The following is a 20,605-nucleotide window of genomic DNA, read 5'->3' on the forward strand; positions in this document are numbered from 1 at the left end:
CCACACAGTGTCTAATGGAATGGACTGGTAATAACGGTTTCTAGTTTTATTTGTATCAATTTTTTTAGGGAAACAGAACTTGGGACCCAGAACTGTCAGTACAGACAGAAATGTTGTTCTCCACTGTTTTCTCCCTACAAATGGGCAAATTTAAATTTACTATCTCGTTGTAGTAAAGTGAAAAACTTTAATTTTATTTTTGTTTGTTTTTTTATACAACTGTTGTTTCCAGCATTAATGGAAACTTATTATTTTTCGCAAATCATACTCTGGAGTAAACTATGCAAATTAGAAAATTTGCATAGGAAATATAAAAAAATAATTTGCTTTCAATTTTTACATAAAACCATTTTACAGCAGACATAAATATTTACACTTTCAATCTTTCTGTTCTCTAATTCATAGGTTCTATAAATTAGAAACACCTTCATGGCCTACATCTACAGTAGTCTGCAATCTCCATTCAGGTGGATCAAAGAAAGGTAGTGGAACAATCAATAATATGTCTACTCACCCTGCAGTTTTGTTTCTGACAAAACATGACAGAGATCTCAGTGGAGGACGCAGGATAGTAATTAACCCACAGAAATGCATTAGTGGCTTGTAACGTATATTTGAATCAAACCAGTGACTATGAGACTACAGCGTATGTGCATACATCTACAATGAAAGCATTGAGGCACTAGTATGAGTAGAGATACCAGTAATGGAATTATAGTAAAAATCATAAGGCAATATTAAGTCCCAGATGAACTGGTGAACAGGATGAACCAAGGATACAATGTGCATTATGTTATAAAGTGCTAGATAATGAACGCCTGAAGCTTGTAAATTCCAACATCATTTTGAGACAATACATGCTACTTTCAAATGCTAGCACAAATTCAGTGAGTTGCAACAAGGGAGAGTAATAATATTATATGTTAAAGCCCTGGAAGCATCAGGGCTAAAGTGGGGAAACCACATTCTACTGGGCAAGATTTTTTTCTAAAAATGTGTTTATAATATGGAAAGAACATAGCAAGACACTTAGAATGTGTACCCTTTTTAGATGACACCGTGTCCATCATAATTCAAGATACGGTGAGTTAATATTAAAAACAATATTCTGAAAAGTGTGAATAACAGTATGTATTTTGTGTTGCAATTAGATGAGACCACAGATGTCACTGACCCTGTAACTCATTTCCTTACCACTCTCCTGTAAATCTCAAATCCTTACTACTCATTTCTGGCTTAGGGAGATACGTTGTTCAGTGCAAAGAAGAACACTTTTCCAGATACCAGATTGTGAATGAATGAAGTATGGATTGTATTGCAGTATTGCTGATGGTACATGAGAAATGATGGAAAGACACATTTGTATTGGCTCATATCCAGACATTTGCACTGGTTTTGTTTTTGAGCTGTATTCTGCAGTACATCTTAATTCTAACAGACTATTCATTACAATTCACATGCTATCAGATGGCCCATGGCCCTTATGTGATGTATACTCTTACTATTGCGATGTATACATAAGCCTAAATGAGTTAAATGCTGAGGTGCTTAGTTGACAATCCAGTTTAGCCACCTATAATAGAATATAATATAAAATAATAGACTGGGAATTTCAATACCCCAAGAGAAGTGAATGGCCATATCACTGGACACTCCACTCAAAGCGCTTTACAGGTAATGGGAACTCTTCTCCCATTCTAATGTTTCAAAAATATAAAGTTTTTTCAGGACAACTCGTTTTTGTTAAGTCGTGCAAAGGTGGCGGCAATGGAGGCAAATCCTGGAATGAAATGGCAATAATAACTCGCAAGTCTCAAAAACATTCTTATTTGCTTCTTTGTAAAATGTTTAGGCCAGTTTTTAATGAACTGCACCTTCCAATCTTGTGGCATGATCATTCCTCTCTCAATCATATAACCGAGATAATTGGCTTCCCAGGTCCCTAGACAACATTTATTTGGATTGGCCGTTAATCCTGCTTCTTGCAAAGCTCCAGTCACTGCTTCCAGGTGTTGTTCCCATGTCGCACTATGCATTTCAACGTCATCCACGTATGCAGCTGCAAAATATCGATAAGGTCTAAGTATTCGGTACATTAATCTATGAAAAGGAGCTGGAGCCCTATGTAAACCAAATGGAAGGACCCGATACTGTTATAGCCCCTTAGGTGTGGCAAAAGCAGTCTTGGCTTTAGCTTCTTTGGCCAACTGCACTTACCACTATCCCTGCGTAAGATCTAGGGTACTGATATATCAGGCGTTACCTAATCGTTCGATTAGCTCATCTATACGGGGCGTAGGCTATGCATCAAACAGCGAGATGTCATTTAACTTTTTGAAATTATTACAGAACAAAACAGTTCCATCTGGCTTTGGTATGAATACTATTGGACTAGCCCACTCGCTATGGGATTCCTCTATTATTCCCATTCCTAACATTTGTTCTGCCAGAGTTCAACCAGGTGTCCAGGAAAAAAAAATATTTGTTTTGTGATAGGAATTCTGGTAATTCCTGCTTCTGAGCTGGAGCCAGGTCCCCCATGTCTATAGCACCTGTTTCTTCTTCCAGAGGATCAGGAGAGAAGTGGGTGAGCAGAACCTCTGTACTATGCCATTTCTTTAATAAATTGACATGGTAGATTTGTTGCTGACGTCTTTTGTCATGTTGCTTGACATTATAGTTGACCGGTCCCACTTTTCCCACCACCTCATATAGCCCCTGCCAGGAGGCCAAGAATTTACATTCTGGGGTTGGAACCAATGCCAGTACTTTGTCCCCAGGCTGAAATTATCTTGCAGTAGCTCCCCTATTATAAATTTGTTTTTGTTGTGCCTGAGCTTTCTCCAGGGTTTTCTCCACAATGGGAACAGTGATGTTTATTCTTTCTCTCTTTTGTTATACATGTTTAATGACGGTCTGTAAAGGTGAAGGTTAATGCTCCCAAGATACTTGAACTAAATCTAATAAGCCCCGCGGTCTCCGAGAGTATACAGTAGTAACTCAAATGAAGAAAAAACAGTTGAGGACTGCGGTACTTCTCGAATAGCAAACATGAGATACGGGAGCAGCTGATCCCAATTTTTGCATGGCCTTCCTCAGCATGCCTTTCAGGGTCTTCTTTGGCGTTCCACTAGACTGTCTGTTTGAGGGTGATAGACTGAGGTTCGAATTTGATGAATACCTAATAGCTTACATAAGTCTCGCATGACGTTTGACATAAAAGGAGTTCCTTGATCTGTTAAGATCTCTTTAGGAATTCCCACTCTAGAGAAAAGTTGTACAAGCTCCTGCGCTATGTTTTTGGCTGTGGCAGCATTCAAAGGAATGGATTCGGGGTACCTCATGGTATAGTCCACTATAACTAGTATATATTGATGTCCCTTGGTGGTTCTGATCAGGAGTCCCACCAAATCCATCCCAATCTGTTTGAAAGGAGTTTCAATAATTGGGAGGGAAATCAAAAGGCTCCTATAATAAAGTTGCAGGGCAGTATTCTGACACTCCGGGAATTCCTGACAATACCTCTCGATTGCCTTATATGGGCAAAAAAAAGAGTGAGCAGTCTCTTGGCTGTTTTCTTCACTCCCAGGAGGTGGCTATGGGCCATGTTGAAGAGTTTCATGTGGTAGACCCGGGGAATAAGGAGTTGTTTCACTTCTTCTTGATCCCTCCTCTGCACGTGATAGAGGAGATTGTTTTTTATCATGAAATATGGGTAACTCAGGGCACTATTATTATTATATGACTTTCCATCGATGTCCCCATGCGTGTCTCAAATTTCCATCTTCCAACTGGGCCGTCCCGAACTTACCTCGATGTTCGGGTGGCTAGCAGTCCTGAAAAACCATATTTATGAATTCATCTCCAAGTTCGGAGCCTTCTTCCTGTTGGTCCGCCCCGTCAGGGGAATCGATTGTGTTGTCACCCGTGTCTTCAGTACAGTGGAGTGGTCTTCGCTTAGCTGACTGGACAGTATTCCAAATTCGGAGAAAGTGGGGACAGTCTTGTCCCAACACCACAGGGTAAGGAAACTGCTCAACCACTCCTACAGTCGAACTGTATGTTCCCTTTTCTGTAGAAATGTTAATTTCTGCCAACGGATATACGTTTGTGTCCCCATGAATACAAGTAATAGGGATCCCCTTCGTTTCCCTAATCTCTGTTTTTTCAGGTAGTATTGTAGGGGTCACCAGGGTCACCATACTTTCAGAGTCCAACAAGGCCTCCACAGGTTCTCCCCTTACCTTGATTTTAGTGAGGTGGGGATCATCACAGGCTGGGATATGTGCTGTAAGATAGTTGTACTTTGTTTGATCTCTGGTGTCCACTTGCATGGGTTCAGACAGGCTGGGACAATGCCTGGCTAAATTCCCCTCTTCATGACAGTTAAAGCATCTACGGGTTTCTTTCCATGGTTGGAGCCTTTAATCCAATCTTTCCTGAGGGGATTTCTTAAATTGTGGAGGACCTTGGTAATCACTGTACTTTAACGACAGATACTTAATTTCAGTTCCAAAACTTGAGGTTTCTCCTCTCCTCTTTTCTCCCCTTTTTCTTCCCTAATCAAGGCCTCAGTGGCATGCTGTGTGTCCACTAAGTCAACTGCCTGTTCCAGTGTTTGGGGATCCCCATCACTCACTTTAATTTTCAAGTGAACAGGCAGACTACTCAAAAAGTGATCCAACACCACCCTTTCTACCACCTATCCTGAGTTTAATTCTTCTGGCTAGAGCCATTTTTTTGCCAGATGTACCAGGTCAGACATTTGAGACCTAGTGGGCTTGTCCATTTGATACCTCCAGTTATGGAACCAGACCGCTTGTATTGCCGTTGTTACCCCTAATCTCACCAAGGTCTCCTTTGTCATAGTCTCATAGTTCTCTGCATCCTCTTCTTTTAAATCATAATATGCTTTTTGGGCTTCTCCAATTAAATAAGGCGCTACTCTCCCTGCCCATTGCTCTCTGGGCCATGCATTCCTAGTGCCTGTTCTTTCAAAAGTAGTTAAATAAGCTTCCACATCATCTAGTTCCATCATCTTTTGGATCCAAATGTATTCAACATTACTGGTGTCTCTCCCTGTTACTGGGGTCTGTCTGATTTCCTCCCCTAATCTTTGTAATTCTTCCCTCACCAATTTCTGTTCCTCTATAATTCGTTGATTAGTTTCAGTTTGAATCTTATTCTCCTCCTGTTGCGCTTGGATAGCTTCTTGGTGTCCTTTTAAAGCCTGAAACAGGGTGAGGGTGGCTTGGGACAATTGTTGTAATAATTATTCCATTTTCCTTAGAGGGAGCACACAAGCAAAAAATACAAAACAAGCAACAAAAAAAATTAGTTTTATTTCCACAATTCTCAGTCCCGAGCAGCGGCTGCCAGCATCCTCCACCAATTGTGGTATCATCGGGGGAAAAGTTGATGTAAAAGTGGTATGTTACTCACACCACACTGTTCTTATCCATTTCTCCTTTCGGTTTATCTTCCAAACCCAGTCCGTAATCCGTTTTCTCTGTCCTTAAAATTTCAAAGTCCATAAATCTGCACAAATCCACGCCGTATCCAAGCCACAGTCCTTAAACCGTAATCCTTTTTTCCTTTCGTTAGTCCATTATTCTTTAATCCTTTCATAAACACATTCCTAAATCCTCTTTCTCCCCCAAACCACATTCACCTTATCGGCTTCTGTGCCGGTTCACTGCTTCCGGGGGATTTATATTTTGTTTCCTGATGCGGCTCATCTGTGTCTTTTTGTTTCATTGAATAGGCCCTTTTCATAAGCGTCTCAGCTGGTTCTTCTTGGTGGCCATTATGCTCAGATCTATATCAGGTATATTAAGCATATCGTTTCGGAAATACCTGTCATGAATGACCCTTCCCCTGGTCATCTTACAGGTCCCACAATGCTCGCGACCCCATTAATTAGAGCATGGCTATTCAATTAAACTAACAAGTGGGCCAAATGGAAAAATCATGTGGAATTCGCAGGCCGAGCCAGAAACTTTTTCAACAAAAGGGTACTATAGATAACAGTTCTACGTTATACCATAACAGACTTGTTATTACATGTATTAAAGTACGCTGGGCAAACGTTCCGAGGTCAAATTCTTCCAGCACGGGGGTACCTTTAAAGCGGAGACAACGGCACCGAAATTTTTTGGCGCGCCTTCTCTTTAAAGCCCTGGCCAAATATGAAGACAGTACGTACAGTTGTAATTCAAACGGAATTAAAAACTACACATCCCAGTAACCATGGTGGTGCTTGTGATCATTGCGTTTAACCAACGAAACAGGGCGAAAAGTCAGTCACATGACTTTGGGGCAGAGTTTCGAAAGCTTAACCTATCAGCAACAAAGCGAAATTTACACGATAGGCTACCTCAAACTGTCAGTTACACGACTGTGTATGTCGCTTAAGCCACTCCTATTTGGCATTTTAGTTATGGAGGCGAGAAGACGCCCCCCCCCCCCCCCCCTGGGTGCCTGATTTGCCGCCATCTTTAACCGCTTCATGTCCAAATCGCAGTAGCTACACGTACGAAATAAAGTTCATCCCAGCTACAAAACATATATATTTTTGTGGTAAGAGGGAGCAAAACATCAGTATTTACTGCTATTAATTAGTGTACGATTTATAGTTGAAATCTGAGCCTAAATATAAAGTTAAAATCTCGACAAAGCAATGTAGGAAATACAGAGAAAAGAAATCCTTTCTGACATCTAATATCAGTTTCGATCAAGGTCTCTAAAACGAACAAGAAAAAGAGGATTTTCGGAGGGCAATTACGCTGTATTTATATAGAATAAGTGATTTATGAGCAATCTAATTTCTTGTTTGTTTAAAACAGTGAAATGTCAGCTGCAAAAGATCGCACCAGAAACAGCACTCTCTCTGCCTGTCATAGATGTTCAGGAAAGGCTGAATGGAGTCATGATGATCAATAATAACAGTTGTAGGACAAGAAACAAAAGATAGTGAAAACTTAAGATTTTTAAGGCTAAAACTCAAATTCATTCTACAAATTAAGGCAAATGAAAATTCAGGACGTTAAAGTGCTAGAGGTGTAAAAAAATAAAAAAATGCACATGAGCAAAAAGTTTTAGAAATGGAGCAAACAGAATAAAAGCCATGCCTATAGTGCAGAAGAGGGATGCAGGAACACTTGCTTAGATATACAAAAAAATCACAAAAAGGTGTATGTTACAAAAGAACATGTAAACATGTACATCAATTTCCCTTCGTGATCAATAGTCTTATCTATAAACATGAAACAGAGTGAGGAATCAGAAATTAGCATGCATAAAAAACAGCAATTCTGTCAGTGAGCCCTAAATGAATTAATAGCAACTATGGTTTCATGGAGGGCTTCTCAGATAGTTGGGGATTTAGGTAAACTGCCAGGTGAAAGGACTTGTAAACATATTTTGTTAAAGCAAGTCAGTTTTTTCCCCAACACATAAAAGACATTTTTCCAAGAAAGTTAAGCCTTTGTCACTAATGAAACCACTAAATAAAGACATAAATATAGAAATCTTAAGATTTGTTTTATTTAATGTTGGTAGCAGGATGAACTGTCAGGTTGAGCTAAGTGTATATTTTGTTGCAGAGTTGCTGCAAGATGTTAACAGTGAAAAGGGTATTTAGAAATGAATTATTTCAAGATGAAAATTTTCAGAATAATTGCAAATCTAGCAGGATAGAGAAAGCACAGAAAACTGGCAGTTAGATTGATCAGATTAGTATGAAATGTCATTTAGCAAAGGGAATGAGAAAAGTGACAAACTAGTATACTTTAGATCTTTTTTTCTGAACCAGGGAAAATCTGATCATGTTTCCCTATAACAATAATAAAAAACTTTATTTTATATATTACCATTAAAGGTGGCATCTCAAAGCAATACGGTAGATGTAAAAACAGATAAAAAGACCACAGATTACAAAGTAAATACATATAAGAAAGACAAGCAGTTAGAGGTGCTACCAAAATTAGAAAATGAAGCAGATACAGACACTAAGTCTTCTGAAAAGAAAGGTTCTGAGGTTAGATTTAAATGCACTCAGGGTACGTGACTGATATCACTGGGAATACAAATTGAGAGCTCTGGGGTGCAGCTAGAGAAGACCCTGTCACCCACAGAATGTAGATGTTCTTGAAGACAGCTAGAAGACCAGAGTCAGACGGACAAAGGTGGGGGAGTAGACAGATAATAAGCCATATACTGTAGGTACAGAATGAGGATGAGGAATTTGAAGTTGACTCGAAACCTGATAGGTAACCAGTGCAAGGACTTGAAAACAGGTGTAATGCATCCCTGATAGGATTCTCGCTGTCATATTCTGAACATATTGAAGATTGCTCAGTGTGGATTTAATTTCCCCAGTGAACAGGATGTGCATTTATTAATTCTAGGAAAAAAAAGCCTTTCTTAATTTCTCTAGTTCTTAGTTTCTCTAGTTCCCTTTAAAATAAACTATTATCCCACAATGCAGAGTATTATATGGACAGTATTTACACATGATATTTGTGATTTAAAGAAATTAACACAAGCAGCTTTTGGGGATTTAAGTGTTGGCTGAGTTATTGCAGGATAAAAGACTAGAGATGTTGGTAAGAAGAAGATAATTTTGGGAAAGCTAAGGAATACACTGATAACAAGAACACTTCCTAATGGGGTTAGGCATACTTTTGATGAAGATGATGAAGTTAACAGACTGTATGTTTACATAGATACTGAAATGAGGATTGTATTTTAGATTTTGTGCAGTTACTAGTATTGAACTGTGTGTTGGATGCACATGAATTGAAGGAATTGGCCAACATAGCTGATGCGGATCCACAGAGCCAGCATATTAAGATGTTTATAATTAGAGGTAATTTGTTTAAATAACTAGGTATGGATACTGATGTGCAAGAGAGGTGGAAAGGCCAGCACTATAAAATATTTTATTCTCAGTGAGATGCTGCCATTTCATAGTGGGTTTCTAACACTGTGTATAGTTCCATCTATTTCTAATCTCTTTATCCAGTACAGAGGATTTGGAGCATATCCCAGTAAGCAACGGACACAAGGCAGAATACATCCTGGACATAGCGCCAGTCCATCACAGGACAGACAGACACAAACACACACACACCAGGGCCAGTTTTCCCATAAACCAATTAACTTACCAGTATGTTTTGGAGTGCGAGAGGGAATCATATCATACATATGGAGAAAAACCATGTAACCCAGAGAGAACATGCAAACCCCACACACACAGGATGGCAGGAATTGAATCTAGGACCCCAGTGCTCCAAGATAGCAATGCTAACCACCTTGCCACCATTATAATTGGATGGATATCTTAGTTATCTTTCTAGTTCACAGGTTTGCATGCATAATTTAATTTTGAAAGGCGCTGAGACATCAGGTACTACTGTTGTATTTATGAAAAAGAAACAAAACAAAAAGCATACTAACAACTGTGCCATCCTACTCTTTAGTTAATACAATTTATTATTTATAAACAGTTAACATTGTTAGCAAAATATTTTGAATTATATTTAACCCTATTTCTTCTTTAGTTTTGTATTTAACTTATTATATGATAGTCAGATTTAATGTATATTTGAACAATGAAAATATATTTTTACAAGATCCGGGGGAAAGTGCAACAACTTATTACAGTGCTAAATATAATATTGATTGCTAATAGTTTATGCTAACACCTAACTTTCTTAATTAGGTGTAATTAAAACAGTGAACTAAGTGTAACATACCATTCAGAAATACAATCGAGAATAGTTTTGTGGTGTTTGTATGGATGAAACGTTTCTAAAATGTATAACGTAACAAAATTAAAGACGATTAAATTCTGTAATCTTTCCACTTGTAATGTCATTAGACAGCACAAGAAGTTTCTGCTTTGTCTAAGGATGGTATCAAAAAGTAGTCTAAGTGGTGAGAAAGTTGTGCTTAATGATAATTAAGTGACTTAAAAGTAAAAAGAGATGCTTCATATTGCTTGATTAATTTTAAAAAGTTTTAAATGCAGACGCGATCGCTGCCATAAGCGCTCCAGGCAGTAGAACGTTCGTTCTGCACTGCTGAGCTCCGCGCCTCCTCCCTCTCTCGGTGCCGCGCCCCTCTCTGACGGAGCGCAGTGGGCGGTACGCTATTTTCAGAGCCTCTGATTGGAAAAAAAAGACCTGCTGATGAGTTTCACACAACAGGAAGAGAAAAGAATGGGATTTTTTCTCTTCGAAACGTGTGTTGTCTTTATGAAATTCGTGTATTTTCGTGTTTAATTAAGAAGTAAAAACCTTACAGCGTACACAGAGATTCTGAGCTGATCACGAGGAAGAAAAATCACCCATTTTTCGCGCATAAAAGGTGGTTTTTAACTCTCGAAACCTATTTTTATAGGTTTTAAAGTCGTGCAATGTCTAAGTTAAGCAGGAACACATCATTATATCTCATTTTTTATTTCTTTTAAAAAAAATTTAAAATGTTTGCCCAGCCTAATTAAAGCATGTTTATCCCTTTCCTTTTATTTTAATTGTGTCATAAATAACAATTCCACATAAGTAGCCACACCACACACAAAACATAGGTAAGGAAGAGCTAACAAAGCATGACATATATTTACCAAACCAACCAAATACAGTGCTTTTAAACCATATCCATAAATGTGTAATAGAAAATAATACATTTTTACTATAGCATTATGCAGGTACACATGAATCTGGTGATTTAGCTCAAATTCTATCAAACTTCTGCTGTCAGCAATCCTCTGCCTGATTAAATCAGTGAGAGTAACTGGAAAGTCTTGTGCACCTGTTCATTATCACTCACCAGGGCTGGGTTTGTGCGTTGCGCTGCAGCTTATCAAAGTCTGCGGATATAATCTGGGGATATAGTTGAAAGCGCACATCTCATCTCCGCTGTTAAATCCAACCTACTGTACATCCATCCTAATCTACCACAGAGGTAACTTGACTTGATGCACACAAGGGCACTGAATCCTGTTTTGCAAAAATAAGTGCTTGGAAAGGGGACCAACAGTTTTAGGTCACATAATGACAATTCTGGGTATTCACCTTTTGTTCCAAACCAAAATTCCTCCAGTGATACCCGGGAGTGCAGTCCTAGTAGAGTCCTATCACCTGACAGTTTGATCAGCTGTTCTACAGCGCTGGCAGGCAGGCTTGCACTGCCCACTTCACAGTGGAATTGATCCCTCACCCAGTCCAATTCAGGAAAGTAAGAGGCAAAGTGCTCCTGAGGGCCTCTCAGATGATCGATCACTCATTGCTGTTGTGGGGTAGTGGTCATCAATACCATTGTCTGTCAGAAACTTCAAGAGGATGGGGAATGGGCCATAGTTAGCCTTTGAAAGGCACTCTCTCCATAGTGCTAGTTTTCCCCTGAATCTGTCAATGCGGTCACTGAGCTGCAGGATGTTTTTGTTTTTTCCCTGCATGCTAATGTTTGGTTCATTCCGTTTCCCAAAAATGTCTGTTACATAGGCAAGAAGGCACATTTCTGCTGATCGCACAAAAAGTTGACTAATTCTGTTTTTTTTTTCACATCTGTGGCAAACGCCAAAAGCTCATCCCTCAGTTGTAGGCAGTGGTGTCAATTCTCCATTTCACTGTGCTATCTGATAACCGTATTGTCTTCAGTTTTTGTGCCTCTACCTCCTCACACATCGTTTTTACCATGCCAATAGCTGCTGGCAGTATCGGAGTCTCAGCAATGGTATGTGACTTCATAGCTTTAGCAATGCAGTAACTAACTACAAAAGATGCTCTCAAAGCCCTCTCGTTAACTGTCAAGGCTTTTCTAAACTGAATACGCTGCCTATTTAATCTCATTGCATTTTCTTTCAATGCTGTTGGTTTGACAGGTTGCATTTGGGTCACGAGCGGTCGTGCAAGTTGTTATGGTTACTTTCAGAGTATAGCACGCACACTATATATTTTCATGGGCATGAGGGAAGCTCTGAATTGAATATATTGAAATTATGGTATGTTTCAAAACCAATTTTAACTTTTTTAATGTACCGTATTTCTGATTTCCCTGCCTAGAACACCTAGGGATCCATAATAACAGTTCATAAAAATCTCCTGTGACCCTGTCTGCATATCTGGCGACCCCACATGAAACATCGATTTCGACTGCATTAAGGTTTTGCCATTATTGAGTGAAGGTAGATTTGAAGCCTGAAGAACCCCTGGGTTTTGTAAATAAACTCAGTCTTTTTAAACAATGTATAGATAATAGTTTGTGTCTTTTATTTTTAATTTAGTTTGAAATGTTTGTAAATAAACCTTTGTTTTTCATTCAAATTTGTCTTCTTTGTATTACACCACCATTAAATTGTGCCAAAAACTATGTGGTCACACTTAGGATCATTCTTAACATTAGGAGGCATTTATTTAATTTTATTTGGTATATTAATTACAATTAAAAGTCCCCAATTTAAGCATTTGGTGTCAGGTTGGGATATAGATGGAGATACTTTATTGATCCCATAAGGGAAATTGCAGTGCAACAGCACTTAATGCAGTCAACACAGCACAGTATAACGAAATGATACAATAATACAACAATACAATACATATAATACAATCAGTACAGTCGGTTAGAAATGCACTAAGAAGAGTTGCTCAAAGTCCAAAATATACAAAGAACAAACCAGAACGGTACACAAAAAGTTGTATTGCACATTATAAATATAAATATATTGCACCCCTAGAAGTCAGTGGCATATATTGCACAACAAACAGTTGTAAACAGGAAAAGCCAGATGTAAGCAGAGTGTTTACTGCTTAGTCCAAAAACAAGTCAATGTCAATGTTGCCCCTCCCAAGACACAAAATTAATGCGCTGTACAGTCTTATGGCAGAAGGCAAGAATGACCTCCTGTACTGCTCCCTGTCGCATCGTGGTTGGATCAACCTGTTGCTATTGCTGTTCTCTTCATTCTCACAAGCATGTCATAGAGGGGATAGGAGACGTTGTCCATGATGGCCTCTAGTTTGGACACCACTCTCCTCTTTGGACACCACTCTCCTCTCAGCCACTACCTCCAGGGGGTCCAGGTCAGACCCAATGATGAGCTTGTTCAGCCTGTTAGCATCCCCTGCTCTAATCCCAGAGCCCCAGCATACCACCGTGTAGAAAAAGGCGCTCCCCACAACCGACTGATAGAACATATGTAGCATCTTGCTACACACATTGAAGGACCTGAGCCTCCTCAAGAAGTAAAGTTGGCTCTGACCCTTTTTGTAGATGGCCTCGGTGTTCTTAGACCATTCTGGTCTATCGTAGATGTGCACTCCCGGGTACTTGTATGAGTCCACTATCTCCACGCCACTCCAATGGATGTAGACAGGAGTAGGCTGGACCTTTTTCCTCCTGATATCTATCATCAGCTCCTTCATCTGTGCCACATTCAATTGCAGGTTGTTCTCCCCACACGACTCCACTAAGCTGCTGACCAGTCTTCTGTACTCTTCCTCCTCCCCACCCTTGATACATCTGTAGGAAAACCGGCTCAGGGACGCCAAATACGTAATCATAGTGGCTCTCTGAAGGCACCAGTTCTGTAGGGTTTGGGCATTTACTGAGACAATTATTAATTGTAGCAGTAAATCACAAAGTTGATTCTTTTGATGGCTTTAGAATCCAACCATGCGACATAACTCAAACAACGCGCACACACAGGTTCTAATACACGAGGATACATTTATTAATACATAGAATATGCATGTAAACCTAACAGATCTTATCGAGAGGGTTATCAGAATACAAAAGATATATATTCATTCAGTTACAAAGAGTTACACATATCAAGAGGACATACGTTCAGTATATCATTCATTAAGACCGTTTCGTAAAGTGAACTTGGTTACAACTTCTACATTAGATACTCAAAACAAGTACATAACTCTTAGGAATTAAATTGATATCAACTGGTTTGGATAACAATTGAATTCTCGAGCTGTAATGCATTGAAGTTGAATACTCATCCAATTTCTGGGGATTCAGATCTCCTGCAGGCACAAAGAAACAGTTGCAGGCTGTTGCTGTCCAATCCGCGCTCGGTGCCAGGCTGTGCTGTGTGGCTTGCGACAGTGCGCTGCTGATGCTCACTGTTGGCTTTAACTAGCAAAGTTTGTGCACAGGAGAAAAGATGACTGTGGGTCCCAGCAAGTCAGGAAGAGGACCGGTTCGTTCCTGATGAAGAGCTAGTTCTGAATAGTGATTCGGCTGTCCACAGTTCCGACCTGTTCACGAGAGGCCTGCTGCTGGTTACTCTCTGGCAACCTCCACTCTAGACTCTTAGAACAAAGGAAAGTTCTGGCACTCGGACACACTGGCCGTTCCGTGGTTGTCCGGGCTGAGTCTCAGGATGGTCAGGAGGCGCGCTGCGAGAATGTCCTGCCCTTGGGAGCCTTCTGCTCCTGGGCCGTCCTGCCCTGGAATTCTCCTTTGAATTCCCTTTAGAACAGTCCACAGAATCCTCTCCAGAATCTTACTGAATCTTACTGAATCTTGTTGAATCTCCCAGGCTCTCTATGTTGCTCTCTATGTTTTTACCCGGAGGAGCTTCAGCTCGTTGATTGGCTGAAAGTTCCATGGGCATCAGAGTCCCACGTGGGTTACTCGGCCCTACCAGTCCCTGATTGGTTGATCAAGGTGAGATATGAGTCACTTACTCCTGACACTTAGGAATGCAGTCCAGATGTCCATCTGGCACTCCCTAGACAGATAGGCGCCAATGGATGACCATTGATCATGATAGCCAGGCTTAGCTAAGTGCATCCCCCTTTGGGAGCTGTCCTTATCAGGAGAAAACATCTTAAATCACCCTGCATGAATAGTCTCTCTGTGGCTGCACCACAGAGATGAACAGAGAAATGGGGCCTCATTTGGGAAGCTCAGAAACACTTAATTCTGCCTTATTATTAAGCCTCGCCGCTACACATCCCACAATTGCAGTCATCTAAGAACTTCTGCAGGTGGCATGACTTTGAGTTGTATTTGAAGTCCGAAGTATAGAGGATGAAGAGGAACGGAGAAAGAACTGTCCCCTGAGGAGCCCCTGTGTTACTTACTACCTGTTCAGACACACAGTTCTGAAGTCTCACAAACTATGGTTTGCCTTTCAGATAGTCGGTGATCCATGAGATCATGGAGGTACCCACTTGCATCTCCTCCAGCATCCTCCCTAGCAGTAAGGGCTGGATTGTATTGAAGGCACTGGAGAAGTTGAAAAACGTAATCCTCACAGTGTTGCCAGCCTTGTCCAGGTGGGAGTAAGCCCTTTGCAGCATGTAGATGATTGCATATTCCACACCAACACTGGGCTGGTAGGCGAACTGTAGGGTGTCCATTGATGAACTGACCAGGGGTCTCAGGTGGGACAAGACCAGCCTTTCCAGTGTCTTCATCCTGTATATCCTAAGCTGTATTTATTTTTCTACTAATGTGTTTTTAGAAAAAAATGTTACACTCCTTTTTAAAAAAAAATAAAAATAAGGGAATTAAAACATGAATATGGATAAATATAAATGAATAATATTAATACATAGTGTAGATAAAAATATTTTCAAATCACAGAACATTTTGGAACTGTAGTTTGTTCTATATAGTGCCTTGCAAAAGTATTCAGACCCTTGTACAGTTTTCATATTTTGTTGCTTTTAAAGCAATCATGATTTGCATTAGCAATTTGTTAAAAAAAAAACAAAATGAAGTGAATAGATAATGTTAAAGAAAGACACCATTGCACATATCCCAATCACTTAACGCTTTACTGCAGCAAACTCAAATAGTTTAGGTGCAGGAAATTACCTTAATGTGCCACACTGCTAGTTGAGCAGCCTCTGTATGCAATAATAGTGGTTCTCATGATTTGGGGATGAAAAACACCTATCCTTGTGAGGTTCCTTGAATTTCAAGTAAAGACCCAACCATGAGGACAAAGGAGGAAGTCAGGGCTGTATGTGCTGACAAAGGTGCTATCATGAAACATTGTGTTCATGTTCACATTTTTCTGTTTTTTTTTCTAATATTTATTGTAACCTATCTTACCCTTCCAGTTCTGTCCCAAATATAAATGACTAGGAGAGGATTAATTTTATATACAGTATGTGTGTAATTTAAGTAGGGATAAGGCCAGAGGACCACTTGTGGAAGATGTGAAAACAAATCAGCCACTGGATGAAAAAGTAAGGCGACATCCTATGGTATCCCCTAGGTGTGGAGTCTGGGACATAAAATATAAACGCCTAGAGAACCAAATAGATCCTAAAGCACACCATTTTATTATAATAAAAAATCATGTCAACTACAGTTGAAAAACTTTTTTTCAGAAGACCATGGTAAATAAGTGAATGACTAAAGAGTAGTAAATAAAAAAATACTACACATTGGTGAGAATTTGTGAAATTTCATTTTAGTGTGAAGAAAGCAGTTGATATGTTTTTCAAAAAGTCCAGTGGATTCCAAAACAGTTCCCCAGTAGAAGAGTCTGGTTTGATTTGTTCTTCCTCACTGGGGTGCCAAGAAAACAATATACAGCCAAGTTTTGAAGGCCCTTAACTGAAAAGCTCATTAATAATATATGAAATTAGGGATAGCCAATCCACCATCATCTTTAGGATGCTGTGAATTATACGTGTGACACAGTAAAGCTGCTCTCTCAACCAAATAAAATGGGATTTAGTTTGCTCTTGAAATTTTGGTTAAATCGGGATCATAGAAGATAAAAATGGAAGTACTGTATATTTATTTCTACAGTGGATATCATACCATATAGTATGCTCTGTAAAGATGACCATCTCATTAAATCATGTTCTGGAAGTGAGGTTAAATTTCAATGTCAAATTAAGTAAAATCTGTTGAATGTGACTGAATGGGGATCTCAGAGGGAACTGATGTAAAAATGCAGTGAAACATGGAGTTCTTGCTCAACCACTCTTGGACATTTTTTGTTGTCCATCAGATTTGGAAAACTGGACTCACTACAGATTCCCCATGAACAGAGAATGGTCTCTGTTTTGTGTACGTGTACAATAAACATGCTACACGGCACTCTGCATACTCCATAAAATATATAAACCAATTCATTTATTAATTTTAATTTTTTTCATGTCTGACTTCCAAAATTCCGCAGTCCACCTGTTCATATCTGAAGGCAAATGAAGATCCCATGGCACAACCAGTTGAGAAAAGTGGGTTTAAATGATAGCCACATTCATTCTCATTTGAAATCATTGACACATTCTACAGAAGCTGTGTGCTGGATGCCAGGGACCACATACTGCATCTATTGTGCTGTAATATTTTTGAAGTTTCTTTAATGCAGATTGACATTTATGATGAGCTTCATGTGGGTGGCATGGTGGTGCAGTGGTTAACATTGCTACCTTGGAAAGTTGGGGCTCTGGGTTCAATTCTGGACCTGGGGATCTTTTGGCATGAAGTTTGTGTGGGTTCCCTGTCTGTGCTTGGATTTTAACTCACAGGCCAAAAACATAGTAGGTTAATTGGCTTCTGGGAAAATTGGCCCTGGTGTGAGTGTGTGTTTGTGTCTGTGTGTGCCCTACAATGGACTAGTGTCCTGTCCAGGGTGTATCCTGTTGTATGCCTGTTGCTTGCTGGTTCAGGGTCCAGATACCCTGAATCAGTGAAGCGTTTAGAAAAAAAGGATGGATGAGCTGCATGTATTATCTATGTTTGCAAAGCTACCCCTGAGTGTATACTGCGTGAAATTTGTGTGTACTGTGTCCAACTTGTTCTTTCAAATAAACAGGAACATCTAATGAGTGGCATTGTTTTTTATTCTCTTTTCAAAGATGGAAGATGGCCAGACCCTGTTTGACTATAACGTGGGCCTGAATGACATTGTGCAGCTGCTCATCCGTTCACAGACTGACCCACCTGATGCCCAGGGCAAGAAGAAGGAGAAAGATGTCACTGGCTGCAGTTCGGGGACCCTAACCAGCAACAACAATGGGAACAAGTCTCTAAGTCCGCAGCTGGACAATCAGCCCTCTACTTCTGCACGCACTTTTCTCATTGACCCTGGCATTGGCGTGTATAAGGCAAGTGTGTGCCCTATTTCCTAATGTCTTACCTGCATTTTGACTTGATCAAAGGGAAGGCCCTGCAGCTTGGAAGCAGATCTGATAAGATCTGTGTTGCAAAGCCCAGAACCTTTGTAGAACATATCTAATTTGTATCTTGGAGGCTATATTAAGCCCGTATGTTTGCTGCATGTTTTACATTTTGATTTTCAGCACTGCAGTCATGGGTTACCAGGGGAGGTTTAATGTATAAAACAATGTTTATATTGAAAATTTCTTTTAGTCTGGTGATTAGAATTACTACAGGAAAAAATGCTTCCCACATCTTAGGATCTATTTAATTTTTTTGCTGAAATGAAGTAAAATAAATGTTTAATACCCCATTTTCTGATGACTTCTAATACAAAGCTCTGTTCGTTAAATCCTGTTTTTTTTTTTTACCTTGCGGTAAGTCAACACACAGTTATCCATGGTGAAAGTAAGTTTTCCGTTCCAACCTGGGAAAGGAAACTTGAGGGCTGTTACTGATGAATACCTTTTTAATGTAATGACCAGATTTATTATATACGGTGGAATCTCACACCAAGGAGATCTCATGGCTAACCTCCTGGCTAATTTCTTTATTTTTTTCATTTCCTTTCATGCTGGCACTCAGTTTTCAATGACATAATAATATGCAAATGCATAGTTCTTGGATTAATGTCTTAAATATTTGGTCATATTATTTACAAATCAGTTTGGAATTAAAGTATTTTTCTGTTCTTGAAGTGCACTGTCCCTTGTTAAGCAGAGAGCTTAGGTACAACTTGAAAGCTGAGGTAGTATGTCACCTAGACTATTTAAAATGTACCTTTCTTTGATTTCAAGTTAAGTTCAAACAACTGTGCAACACAGAAGTGACTTAGGATATCAATAAAAGAAAAATAAGATACAATTTTTGGCCATTTCTCATTTCTTACCACTCTTTTTTTGTCTTTTGTTGTAAAGATAATCTTTATCTTCCAGCTGAAAGCATGGAGTACCACAAGCATTTCTTGCATCTCAGCTGCTATTCTTTTTCTAAAGGAGGTGCTCTCTTTTTTATATTTTATCTAATTAGTACAGCTTACATCTCATTGTTTATCTGGATACCAGTCAATTAAGAAACAATAAGAATTCATGACATGACATGAGGTGTGAAAAAGACCAGAAAGAAATTAGGGACAGTTAGAAAACAGGAGAGAGAACGGCACAGCCCAATACTTGCAATTCTCACATATTAGTGGCCCTGAGGCACCACGCAGTCAACACACAGCTAAAAGCCTAGGATTATACCTGTTACAGCCAGCATGCTGTTAGCCAGACTGAAAGCAAATGTGCAAATGGTGAATCTCGCATGACGAAATTCTTTTAGTCAAACAGGTTATTTTGTCTCGTCTTAATTCACTCTTAACTGAAATGCAAAGCAGTTTAGTCTTCGTCATCTTCATTGTGGATTATTTTTGTGAGAATTTCGTCTTTGTTAACTAAAATGAAAAAAAGCTCAATTGCCGAACATTTTCGGCATAATTTCCGTAGATGGAATAAACTGCTGCTAGGGTTGTGCTCTCACAACATCTAATTGATTACAGGTTCTCTTCCTCTTCCATGTTTGAGAAGGTTCTTCTCCAGTGTTGCTCATTTTACACAAAAGTACTTTTTCCTTGCTGTATTACACTAATGGGAATTTATTGCCAGCAATAAATAAGTACATAGTCCTGTGAACAAATATCTACAATGCATTCAAGACAGATCTTTCTCCCTGTATTTTTACAGAATATAAAGATACAGAATGAACAGGCACTGACAGGAGGATGTTAAATGTGTTCAATGATTATTTTTTGCCCTAAGAATTCTGTTTTCTTTTCTGGTGTACAGAAGTGTAGTTAACTTTCATACTGAAAGGTCTTTCTGTCCCCCTGGGGACTGGAATCTTTGTTTAGGAAACTGAGAGAGTGGCGTACACTCAACATAAAGTAGCTTAACTGTAAATTGATTAGAACCCCCAACACCGCCGTCACCTTTAGGATGATTGCTGGGAGTAAGAAGGGTTAAGACCAGAGGAAAAAACAAGATCAGAAATATCTCGAAAAGCAATAACTTGTGCAATTCAACAATTAAAGTATAATAATCACCATTGTGCTCACTCATAAATTTCAAGGTTTCTGCCTTCAAGCTGCAACCCATTGCAGGTCATCAAAAAATGTATATCCTCGAAAAGCAACTATATAAAGTATACTAAATAATAAAGTTGTATTATTCTCCTCCTCTCGCTACTGTCTTTAACTACAGTTTCTTTTGAAAAACTAGAAAGGCATCTTCATGTTCCTTAATTGAATTTTTTGGGTGAAAAAGATGTCAAAAACATATGCTCAATAAAGAAACCAAAAGGCTGATGACGGCTGACAATAAACTTTGTTTTATAATTCTGGGTATTAAATCTGGACTGAATTGTCAACTGAATGGAGTTCTGACAACTTATGTTGCAAAAACTGTGCATTGTAAGC

General features: G+C 39.3%; 1 protein-coding gene across 3 annotated transcripts in view; it reads left to right on the plus strand.

Moving 5' to 3' along the window:
- LOC102686253 (E3 ubiquitin-protein ligase UHRF2) overlaps nucleotides 1-20,605 on the plus strand; it is a 155,279-nt gene that overhangs the window by 32,004 nt on the left and 102,670 nt on the right. For all 3 annotated transcript variants that reach the window (XM_006627054.3, XM_015338069.2, XM_015338075.2), the window contains exon 2: nucleotides 17,850-18,098. In XM_006627054.3, coding sequence (XP_006627117.1) covers nucleotides 17,850-18,098 — 249 coding nt within the window. The remainder of the gene's footprint in view (nucleotides 1-17,849; nucleotides 18,099-20,605) is intronic.

The sequence above is a fragment of the Lepisosteus oculatus genome, chromosome 3, assembly GCF_040954835.1.
Source record: "Lepisosteus oculatus isolate fLepOcu1 chromosome 3, fLepOcu1.hap2, whole genome shotgun sequence".
Lineage (NCBI taxonomy): Eukaryota > Metazoa > Chordata > Actinopteri > Semionotiformes > Lepisosteidae > Lepisosteus > Lepisosteus oculatus.